The 12,166-nt window shown below is 33.6% G+C and overlaps 1 protein-coding gene across 1 annotated transcript; it reads right to left on the bottom strand.

Moving 5' to 3' along the window:
• Window positions 1-5,926: 5,926 nt before the first annotated feature.
• Window positions 5,927-7,849, bottom strand: LOC106776670. The gene has a single exon (XM_014664147.1). The coding sequence runs from the start codon at window positions 7,847-7,849 to the stop codon at window positions 5,927-5,929; it is 1,923 nt and encodes a 640-aa protein (XP_014519633.1).
• Between the last annotated feature and the right edge of the window lie 4,317 nt (window positions 7,850-12,166).

Genomic DNA, 12,166 nt, shown 5'->3' with positions numbered 1-12,166 from the left:
TTTCGGAATTGCTTTCGGAGATGTTTGACTTGGGAAAGAAAACTTCCAGAATTGTATATTGCTCTCTATGATTTTGTTTGGAAGAACTTCTCCCAACTTTCTGAAAATTCAAAGCACTATTTTGGGATGGAAAATTCCAAACATACACTCAATTTTCTTCCATATCACTTCTTTTTCTATCACTTTATCTTCTTACCTTTCTTTTTCTTTCTATACCTTTTTTTTTTATCCCAATCCACCATTTCAACTGCACGTTTATCATTGCTCTTGCTATATAAAGTTTGAATTTTTTTTATTGTTGTATGTTTGTAGCTTTATTTTTATCTGGATAACGATTTTAACGTTGTTTTACAATAGCCATTTTCACGTTTTTGACTTAAACAATTACCAATAACACTCACAAAACAAATAAAAATAACCAAGTATATGCATGAAATTTAAATTGCATTAAAATATTAAAGGGAAACCTAAATGACTTGAAAGATAAAATTTGAAGAAAATTAAAGTAATGTTGCGCAAAAATGTAAAAAAATAAAATAAAATAGAAAAAAAGAGAGTAAATTTTAGTAAATATATTTTTGATTTCTCAATTCTAAAAACTAACATAAGAAGGTATATATTATAGTGTTTTTAAGTAAAGAAATGGTGACAGGTTGTGATTTTAGTGATAATCTTTGTTTAGGATTTACTATATAAGAAGTGTGTTTTTCATTTGCATTGATCCTTGTGCGTTCGATAACTATCACTGACTAACTGCAGTCACATGTAATTTTCAACGTGTTTGAGTCAAATTCTTTATCACTTTTAGTACCTTAACACAGTAATTTTTATTCACTTGTCATTGTCAACATTTCTCGAAATTCTCACATCTCAACCTCTCTTAACTTACCATTTCTTTTACAAAATTAAACCATAAATTTAAGTCTAATTGAATATTGCTGTTTTAACACTTAGAAAAATTATCCATATAAAAGAATGACACTTGTAATAAACATTGTTTTTAAATGTCAAATTACAAGTGGTGTTTAATTTTTACATGTTTTGAAGTTATAAAAGAGTTTTTTGATTTTTCACAACGAAATAAATACAAGAGAAATCATAATTACATAAATTGTTAAAAGTTCTAATGCTAGTTTATTCATTTACACTTGAAAATTACTTATAAAAGGTTGTCAAAATACATAAATATTTGACTGTTTAAAGAATTAATACATATTAAATGTAATTATTTATCTTGTTATTTCAAACTTGTATTATAAACTTTATAATAAACTTTTGGTTAGTAACAGTTTAATTGTAACTCAATTGATAAATTAATTATTATTAGATGTAATGGAATCATGGAATGATTGTTTGGCCTATAAATCATAATTATTTCATTTCAATAACAATATCTGTATTGTATTTAATCCTTTATGTCATCAAATCTAATGTTGATCGAAACGGTCATTCAATACACTATATAAAAAAATCAATTATAATGAAAAACATTATTTTTAAATGCCAAAGTACAGATGCTGTTTAATTTATATATGTTTTGAAATCATAATAAAAGGAAAATCATAAATTCTCAAGAAAAAAAAAGTAATGTAAGAAAAATAAAATGGTATTTTAACACATTAATTATTTTTACATTCAGTAATATTATTTTTATTTTTTTATAAATATACAAATGTATGTAAAATGAATGTAATGTTTGTGACGTTGAAAAGAGGTAAAGGTGTGGGTTTGAATTTTAGGAAGAAAAGGAAATGGAGTTTGTGACTTTGTTGACAGTAAGAAATGAAATTACTTGGACCATTCTAAATACCAAGTAAATGTTTACCTAACTTTGATTCCAACACATAACAAATTGCATTTAATGTTAAATTGAAAAAGGGCATCATCAAACAATTTGTCACAATTTGTCTTTTCAATAACACAAACATCATGCCAATTAGGATAATACCTAATTGCTTTATACTTAATGAGATACAATTTAAAGGTAGAGTTGTGAAAACGGGTAACTCGATTCGATCCGGTGTGGTCTATTACGGGTTAGTCACTTAGTGAGTCAATTTAATCCGGTTTGTTTATTAACAAGTCAGAAAAATTTGAACCTAGTCCGTGGGTAAACGAGTTGGTTCACTGGTCCACTTAATTATAATTTTTTCTTAAATAAATAAAATTACAAACTTTCTATAATTCAAACTTAAACAAATTTCACTTCCAACATGAATGTTTAATTAATTTTGAAAATAGAGAACTTAAATAATTTTTTCAAGCAAAAAATAATAATAAATATTTTTTTTATAAAATTAAAATTAAATTTTAATAAAATAAAATTAGGTAGGTGGATTGGTGGATCAACCCAACCCACCACGGGTTCAACCCGCATGAGCCGGGTTTAAATGAGTCGAGTTGAAATCTGACCCGCATAAAAAAATACAATTTTTTCAAAGTCAATCTAGCTCAAACCTGTGGTGAACCGGGTTGGCCCGTGGGTTATGACCCATTTTGACAACTCTAATTTAAAGTTTAGGATTCACATTTTAAAACAATTTTTTTCATATCATTACTTAAAAGCCATCCATAATGAGAGGAATTTTAAATATAAATGGAAAAAATTGAGAAATTAAAAACATGTTTGCTCTAAAAAGGTTCAGAAAATAAATTAGATAAAAAAATTTGTTAAGAGTAATGTCAGTCAATTGCATGTTGAGAGAAAAAGTTAATTTTATATATATATATATATATATATATATATATATATATATATATATATAATTACATACCACGTCAAAATCAAATTCTTATTTTACCTAACAAATAGTATCGTAATCAATTTAAGTGTCAAATTACTTAATAGTTATTTCCAGTGGCAGTAGGGGCGCAGGGAACCAACTTTATCATAAATACTAAAAAAACTTGCTGATAGGATACTTTTCTAGTTCTTATAATGACGTTGAGACTTATAATCCTATTTAATAAGAATCTTGAATAAATTCATTTTTTACTCTTTTTGTTAGTTTTATCAGTAAATTTGTTGAATGTAGAGATGTAAGGGTTTGTATATGTTGTTAACGAGCTCAAGGTAAATCTATGTTTCATTATGATTGTAAGGATCTATTTTGATCGTTATATATAATCAAAGTGTTATATATGTAGGAACAATTCGTGTAAGGTAGAGTTTATTTTAAGCAATTAAGTGAGGGAAGCTAATGTTATTTTATATATGTTTATGATTTTGAGTGAATAACTTACTTGCATAATAGTGAATGACTAGTATGACTAAATTGTATAAGTTTGGTTAGAAAACGATCGAAATTATGTTGTGAATGTTCATCTTGTTAATCGTAAGTGATCAAAACGCAGAGGCTTGTAATCAAAACAGAGGTTTAGAGAAGGAACAAAATTTCATGAAGTCGTACTAGAAAGAATACAATATTGCGGTATATAAAGCTGAAACTAAAGGAACAAGTCAAAGACCGTTATGACAGTTTTAACAGTTACATTTTAAATCTCTCAACACACCCCTCTTAAAATGGAACTACTGAAATCTCTTAACTCCAAGTTTATCTCTAAGTTCTTCAAAGCGAGTTTGACGTAGAGCCTTGGTAAGAATATCAGCAGTTTGCTCTTCGGTTGAACAGTGCATCATTTCAAGTTTCCCTTTATTAACATGTTCTCTTAGATAGTGAAACCTCGTCTCAATGTGTTTACTCCTGCCATGTGAGACAGGGTTTTTTTGCTAAACTGATTGCTGATTTGTTGTCGACCCAAAGCTGGATTGGTTTGCAACACTCAATTGACAATTCTTCTAGCATCGTGACAAGCCATGTGCTCTGGCGTGCAGTTTCAGCAGAAGCGACATATTCTGCCTCGCAGGATGACAAAGCCACAACGTTTTCCTTTCTCGAGCACTAGCTGAATGTTGATCCCATATACTTGAAGACATATCCGAAAGTGCTTCTCCTGTCAGTTTGGTCTCCACACCAGTCGGAGTCGCACCAAGCTTCCAATTTCCCTGTAGCTCCTTCAAATCTCTTAGGAAAGAATAAACCATACTCTGTAGTTCCCTTTAGGTAACGTAAAATGTGTTTGGCAGTTGAAAGATGTGTCTGTCTGGGGTCTCCCATAAACCTGCTCACCAATCCCACACTATAACATATATCAGGTCTACTATTACACACATACCTGAGTGACCCAACTATCTGCTTGTACAGAGTAGCGTCTATCTTCTTGTCACTGGGTTGAAGATCCAGTTTGATACTGGCTATCACAGGTATGTGCACACTGTTGCAATTTTCCATGCCAAAGCGTTTCAGGATTTCGCCAATGTACCTCTTTTGGTGCACAAACATCCCTTCAGGTGTTCGATGAAATTCCAAGCCGAGGAAATATCCTAGGTTACCAAGGTCGGTCATCTCAAAGTCTCTTTTCATATTTGCTTTGAATTCGTCAATTGCTTCTGCATTGTTACCTGTTATTAACAAATCATCAACATACAAACAAATAAGTATCGTACCTTGCTGTCCTGACTGCTTCACATATACTCCAAATTCAACTGTGCATTTCTGAAAACCATTCTTAATCAGCCAAGCATTGATGTGTGTGTTCCAGGCTCGTGGAGCTTGTCTTAGCCCGTACAGAGCCTTGTTGAGCTTGAACACTTTCAATTCTTCACCTTTCTTCACAAATCCAGGAGGTTGTGTCACATACACTTCCTCTTCCAGCGGGCCATTTAAGAAGGCAGATTTTACGTCCATCTGACAGATTTCCCAGCCTCTTGCAATTGCTATAGCTACCACAAGCCTTACGGTCTCTAACCTTGCTACTGGTGCAAACACGTCTGTAAAATCCACTCCAGGCATTTGGAGAAAGCCTTTTGCAACCAATCTTGCCTTTAGCTTGGAGATGCTTCCGTCTGATTTTAGTTTTGTCTTGAATATCCATTTGACTTCTATCGGATGTTTGTGTTCAGGCAACTCTGTCATTGTCCAAGTACCATTCTTCTCAATTGCTTTCAATTCTTCTACCATTGCTTCCTTCCATTTCTCTGTTTTGATAGCTTGTTCCCAAGATAGTACCTCTGTATCAACTAGAAATGCACAATGAGAAATCTCACCTGTTTCTGTAATTTCGCTGTCAGTGTAGATCTCATGATCCACTAGTCTTGTGGAAGGGAATCTGGTTCGTTGTGATTTCCTGATGTTGTTACCTTCTTCATTCGTAGTTGTATGATCACCAATTTCAACTCTCCTATCTTCTAACCAGCTGGGAACTACTCTGCTAGAACTTGAACCTGATTCCATTTCTTTCCAATCATAAGTTGTTGATTCATCAATGATAACATCCCTGCTGATTACAATCTCTTTCTTTCTCGGGTTGTACATCCTGTAGGCACCAGTGTTGTGATATCCGACTAGTATTAAGGATTCACTCTTGTCTTCAAGTTTTCTTCTCTTCTCATCTGGAATGTGTTTATGGCAAATTGATCCAAATATTTTTAGATGTTTTACTGATGGCTTAACTCTAGTCCACGCCTCTTCAGGAGTAGAGTCTGTTAAAGCTTTGGTTGGGCACCTATTCAGCAAGTAGGCTGTTGTAACAACAGCTTCTCCCCAGAGATTGTGTGGTAGATCTTTTCCTTTTAGTAGGCATCGTGTCATTTCCACAAGAGTTCTGTTTCTCCTCTCGGCTAATCCATTGTGCTGTGGAGTCTAGGGTGTTGTAACTTCACGAACAATTCCTTTTTCCTCACAAAATCTGTTCATCTCGCCTGAATTAAACTCTCCCCCGCCATCAGTTCGAAGTAGCTTAACTTGCAGGGCAGATTGTCGCTCAACAAATGCACAAAATTTAACAAAATATGAGTAAACTTCTTTTTTTTTTTTAACAGATATACCCATAATTTTCTTGTCCATTCATCAACAAAGAGGAGAAATTATTTATTACCTCCATACGTAGTTGTCTCAAATGGACCACAAACATCTGCATGCACGATTTCAAGTGGCTGTTTGGCTCGTTTTGGTGCAGATTTCCCAAACCTTGATCTGGTTTGTTTGCCCAGAATACACTCTTCACACAACTTCTCTGGAACCGTTATCACTGGAACTCCTTTTACTAAATCCTTGCTATTTAGCAAGCTTAAACTTTTAAAGTTTAAGTGTCCTAGTCTGTAATGCCACTTCCAGCTTTCATCTTCAACGCCTATAGACGATAGACATTGTATGGTAGAAGCATTTAGATTAACTTTGAACGTTCGATTCTTGGCAATTGGAGCCTTGATTATCAGACGATCTTGTTTGTCAAAAATTTCTATTGAGTTGTTGCGCATATTCATGGTGTAGCCTTTTTCATGAANNTGTCCAAGACTTAGTAAATTGCTNTTCATTGTGGGAACGAACAGCACTTCATCCATGTAAGCAGTTTCACCATTCTTGCATGTGAGCAAGATTTTGCCAACTCCTTCTGCCATAACCGTGCTGTCATCTGCAAACCTTATCTTGCTTTTCTTCCTCGAATCTAACTCAACCAGCCAATCTCTTCTTCCAGTCATGTGGTTGGAGCATCCCGTGTCGAGATACCAACTCTGATCATTCTCCGCATGGTCTTGGTTATAGTTTGTNAACATAACGCGTCTGTCCTTTATTTTTCCTATTGCATGTTNTCCTTCATCTGCATGTGACACGATTTCAATGCATTTATTNTGTGTACCTGTTTGACAACANNTGTCCTTTATCTTTGACATGTCTTTCAGCCGTGTTGTGTTGTCNATAGGTAACGTGTAATCTACATTCTTGNAGCACATGTCCTTCGTCATCAGATCTTTATCTACTTTTCTGATTTTGCTTGCAACACCCATTAATACCACCAATTCAGATTCAGAATCATGGGCATCCTGTGCCAGATTTGCAGTATCACTACTTTTACCCTTTTGGGCCGACTCGTTGTGCCAGCAATCATACGAGTAGTGACCATACTTCTTGCAGGTGTAACACTGTATGTTCCGTTTATCTGTGCCTTTTCTGCCTCTACCTCTCGGACATCTACCGCCTCTGCTACCTCCATTCTCTCCATTTTCTTCACCGCTTTGTTCTGAGTATGTCACATTTCTTTCTCCATTTCGGCCACCACCACCACGCGGGCCACCACCACCACGCGATCTTCCTCTACCTCTGCCTCGGTTCTTGAAACCTGGTTTTGTTCTTGCTTGGAAAGCTTGATTCGTTGCTTGTGTCGCTTCTGCTTTCTCAACATTTTTTCTTTCCAACAGTCTCTGTTCATGGGCAACGAGGGAGTTCTGTAATTCCTCAATTTTCAGCGTTTCAAGATCTCTGCATTCTTCAATGGTGATTACTATATGATCATACTGTGGCGTTAGACTACGCAAAACTTTTTGGATGAGCTTTCTATCCTTTACCACTTTTCCGCAGGCTCTCATGTCATTGACAAGAGTTTGGATTCTACCCATGTATTCTATCACAGTTTCTTCTGTGCCCATGCCCAGAAGCTCATATTGGCGCTCTAACGCTTGTAGTCGCACCTCTTTGACTTTTCCCGTGTTCCCATATCCTTCTTGGAGGATATCCCAGGCTTCCTTGGCAGTAGACGCTTTAGAGATCTTTTGAAAGATGGTTGGAGAAACGCATTGATGAAGAAGCATTCTAGCTTTGCAATCCATACGACGCTCTTCTTTGCGAAGTTTCTTGGCTGCTGCTGTATCATCTTCTTTGGTTTCTTTAATTCCCTGTTTCACGACTTCATCAACTTCTTGATACCCAAGAATCACCTCCATTTTAACGCACCAGTCATCAAAGTCTTTTCCGTCGAAGACTGGGAGATTGTTGTGCATCATACTTGCCATCGTACCACTTCTTCTATCGTCACCAAAATTTTGTGAATTTCCTTGGATCGAAACAAATGCTCTGGATACCACTGTTAATCGTAAGTGATCAAAACGCAGAGGCTTGTAATCAAAACAGAGGTTTAGAGAAGGAACAAAATTTCATTAAGTCGTACTAGAAAGAATACAATATTGCAGTATATAAAGCTGAAACTAAAGGAACAAGTCAAAGACCGTTATGACAGTTTTAACAGTTACATTTTAAATCTCTCAACACATCTATGTATGAATTGATGTGGTTGTATCTTAAGTAAGCTAAATTGATATGCATAAGATGGTGATGTTGTATGATGTTTTGTATGTAGGGTTGATTGAGTTCAATTTATATATTTATGAGTGTCTATGAATCTTTTAACTCTTAGTTGATTTGACCTAAAAGAGGGGTGTGCATGTAAATTTTTTGTTGTTGTTCTACCTATCATGAATCACTTAGGTTAAGTTGGTTTATTCAAGGCAACTCGATTTGGTAAGAATGTTATTTTCAAACTAAAAGCATCTAAGAGTGCATAGATTCATCAAGTGGTTGATCTGATACACCTATAAATTTTTTTATTTTATGTTGACTCGTTAGGTGAGTTAAACCTCCACTAAGCGAGCGTTAAAAATGTTATTACAAAGAGCATCATAACCTTTCACTCGTTGGAAGAGTTCACTGGATGAGTTAGAGCTCATTAGGTGATCAAAACACGTTGGGCGAGGTAGACCACACTAAATGATCTTGAATTTACAAGCTTCTAAAGCCTAAGTCGTTGAGTGGATGAATGTGTAACTGAACGAGTGAATGAGTGTTAAGTGAGAGTGAATTTTGGGAATGGTTTAGAGGCATGGGAGGTTTGATCGTTGAGCGAGTTTAATTTCAATACATATATATATGCATTTTGCTTCTAGTACTTATCTCGTTGGATGAGTTACTTAATCGTTGAGGTAGTAAAAGTTGAAAGAAATTCAGAAAGATAGATCTTATTTATGATAATGTTATAAATGAATTAATCATTACATGGAAAATTGAGACCTAATAAATATTTAACTACACTTACTTACTATGAAAATATAATATATTATATGAGAGTTTTAAACAATTCATCAAGCACAAACTTACAAAAGTTAAATTTAATATGAAAATAATATATATCTTGTCCTAACATAAAAAAAAAAAACATTTTCTACATGTATCTAAACCACATAATTAAATTAAATCATTTACAAGTTTTATTGTGATAATATTTTTTACATTTATTTTATGATGTGTTTCTATTTTCACTATAAAGTAAAGATTGTTGTGATCATATTCTCCACATTCATTTCATTATATGTTTTTAACTATTATTTCGAGTCAGTTTTTTTTTTTTTCCTTTACTTTACTTGTGATGTATGTGGTTTTTCAATTTCTTGTTCTAACGTGAAATTTTAGTACTTATTTTTGAAATTTTACTCTAAGTCTCTATTTTGTTTTAATGTATTCTTTATTAACAAGCGAAAAAATACAGAATTGGATTGTGTGTCTTTATTCACCTGCTTATATAGGTTTATTTATATCTTTACTCTTTTTTTTTTTATCTTTTTTTGTCTTTCATCTTGATTTTTATTTAACGTTATATATATATATATATATATATATATATATATATATATATATATATATATATATATATATATATATATATATATATGAAGTGGAGAAGGAATTTTATGAGACGTTTTCCACAAACCAAACATATTATTTTCCCCTGATAATTAGTATACCCCTAATTAGTCCTGGTTAATATCTAAACTGTTAATCTAAGTTAAAACAAAATATCTAAATTAAAAATAATTTATAAGTAGGTTAAACCTAAGTTGAATATGAATTTTAATTCTACAATATTTGAATAGTTTACATTCTTAAATGAGTTTAATATATGTAAAGGTTAAAACCATTTAGGCATCTCTATTTTCGTAAGGTATTCCCATTTTGATCTCTTTCTTTTAAAACTTTCCAATTGGGTCCTTATAAATGCTAATTTCAAACAAATTAGCCCCTGCCATTAAAAATCGGTAACGATGTTAAAATTATGTACAAGTGGTGAGATGAGATTGTAAGTTTTTAGTATGTGGGTTTATACGTGGAATTTCATAATATTAAATATTTTAAAATTAAGGTTTGTTGGTAGAATTTCTGGGTTTTACTGTGTACAGATTAGATTTCTTGAGGAAGATGATTCGAACATCGAAAAATGTTCGATTTGCAAGAGAACATTATTTGCTCGCGATTTAACCTCGCCTCTCTGGTCCGCGGTTAGGGTTCGAAAATGGTGGAGGACGAGATGTTAATGGTGGCCTGAAGGAGATTCACTGGGGTGAAGAAGGGGTTGGCCGCAGTGGCCACGGTATACGCATTCTTCTTTGCTCTATGCTCTCTGCGCCAACCCTTTGAATTTTGTTTCCAACCACAACAAGAAGAGATTTTTCTTTCTTTCTTGTAATTTATGGGAAGGAATGTGATGGATGGGAACGACACATGTTGGGACAAAGTCATTGCAGAAATGATTGAAATGGGTTTCGAGCATTCGAGCATAGTCGAAGCCATTAAAGTAGTGGGTCCATCTGTTCCCAACGCAAGATTTAAATGTTTAATCTGATTGGGAGTAGAAGACTGGTAATCTGATGAAAAGGCATTTTGGTTTTTCATCCTTGAAGAGTTTTCAGAAGGAAGCCATCTCTGCCTGAGTTGCTCACAAAGACTATCTTGTCCTCGCTGCAACAAGATCCGGTAATGTTTGTGCTTTACTCTGTAGCGTAGAGTAGCTTTGTGCATTTATTCATAATTATGTTTTTTGGAACAGGGAAATCTCTATGCTTTCATATTCCTGCATTGTTGTCTGGGAAAGTGGTGGTTGTGATTTTGCCATGTTTTATCCCTGCAAAATCAGATTTTAAGTGTTTATCTTAAGTGTAAAGAAACTAAAGATGCACATAAACTATTTGAAGAATTGTCCATGAGAAATGTGGTTTGTGGAACATTCTAATTCGGGGCATTCTTGGATGTGGCAATGCAGTTGGTGTCACTGACCCGGAACCGCCAACACTCTTCCCTCCCATAAACTCCTTCTTCTTGTTGAATCTAATGTAAGTCCAAATCCCAGCAAGAACAAGCAAAGCCACAAAACAGAAAACGGAAACGACGATAATGATGGTTCAGATTTAAATTTCCATTGTATCATATTGTTTAATCATATGCCTTCAGTTTTGAGTTATATTTTGACTTGTGTTTGTTGGAGATGATATGGGTGAATGTCCTTATGAACGGAGCAGAGTTCAATTTGTGGTTAATCTGATTATACTTTCTTAACTTTTGGAATAGATTCAGAAGGTTTGTTCAATGAAAACAAAAACGCTGGGATGAAGATGCCTCTTTAAAAACTCTATTTTTTTTATGAAATGCCACGTATAAAAGTGCCACGTTTAAAGAACAGGTCACGTCAACTTCTCACCTTATCAAAAAATTAACTCTGTTAACGATTTTTAACGACAGGGGCTAATTTGTTTGAAATTAACACTTATAAGGACCCAATTGAGAAGTTTTAAAAGAAAGGAACCAAAATGGGAATACCTTACGAAAATAGAGACACCTAAATGATTTTAACCTATATGTAAATGATTAAGTACCATCTCCATAATCTAATTAATCGTATAAAAAACATTCTCTTCAAAACTCAATGCATTTTAAATCTGGAACTCATTTTACGATGCATGGCATTATAAATATAAAAAATTGAAAGAACCAATTAGGTCGTAACTCATATAAAACATCATTAACAAAAATTGATATTATTTTGTATTTTTTTAATGTAATTTAACCTTTGATGTTTTATCATTATTTAGTTTGATGTTAGTTTGATGTTAGTTCTAATTTTTTGAATACTAAATATAGTTAGGATTTCAAAAAATAAAACCTAATTTTGTTATGATGAAAAATTAAACAAGTGGAGTGATATGCATATCAGTTCTCAAAGTAATCTAGAGGTGTCAATTTAGTCCATGGCCCCAGAGCCAGCCCCAACCCATTATTGAAAAAGTCCTATTTTAAGAAGTCCCTTAAGTAGGGGGTCAGAAAAAAACCTTAACCCCCAAAACCCCCTCTCAAGTGGGTTAGGGTCAGGGTTAAAGTGGGTTTAGTCCCACTCCAAAACTTTAATTAAATTTTAGTCTCACTCCAAAACTTCAAATTAAATTTTAGAAATAATATAATTTATATATACATAATTTTTTTGTAATTTTACTCTCTCTCTAAATTATACA

The sequence above is a fragment of the Vigna radiata genome, chromosome 11, assembly GCF_000741045.1.
Source record: "Vigna radiata var. radiata cultivar VC1973A chromosome 11, Vradiata_ver6, whole genome shotgun sequence".
Taxonomy (NCBI): domain Eukaryota; kingdom Viridiplantae; phylum Streptophyta; class Magnoliopsida; order Fabales; family Fabaceae; genus Vigna; species Vigna radiata.
This window is presented reverse-complemented; position numbering and strand designations above follow the sequence as displayed.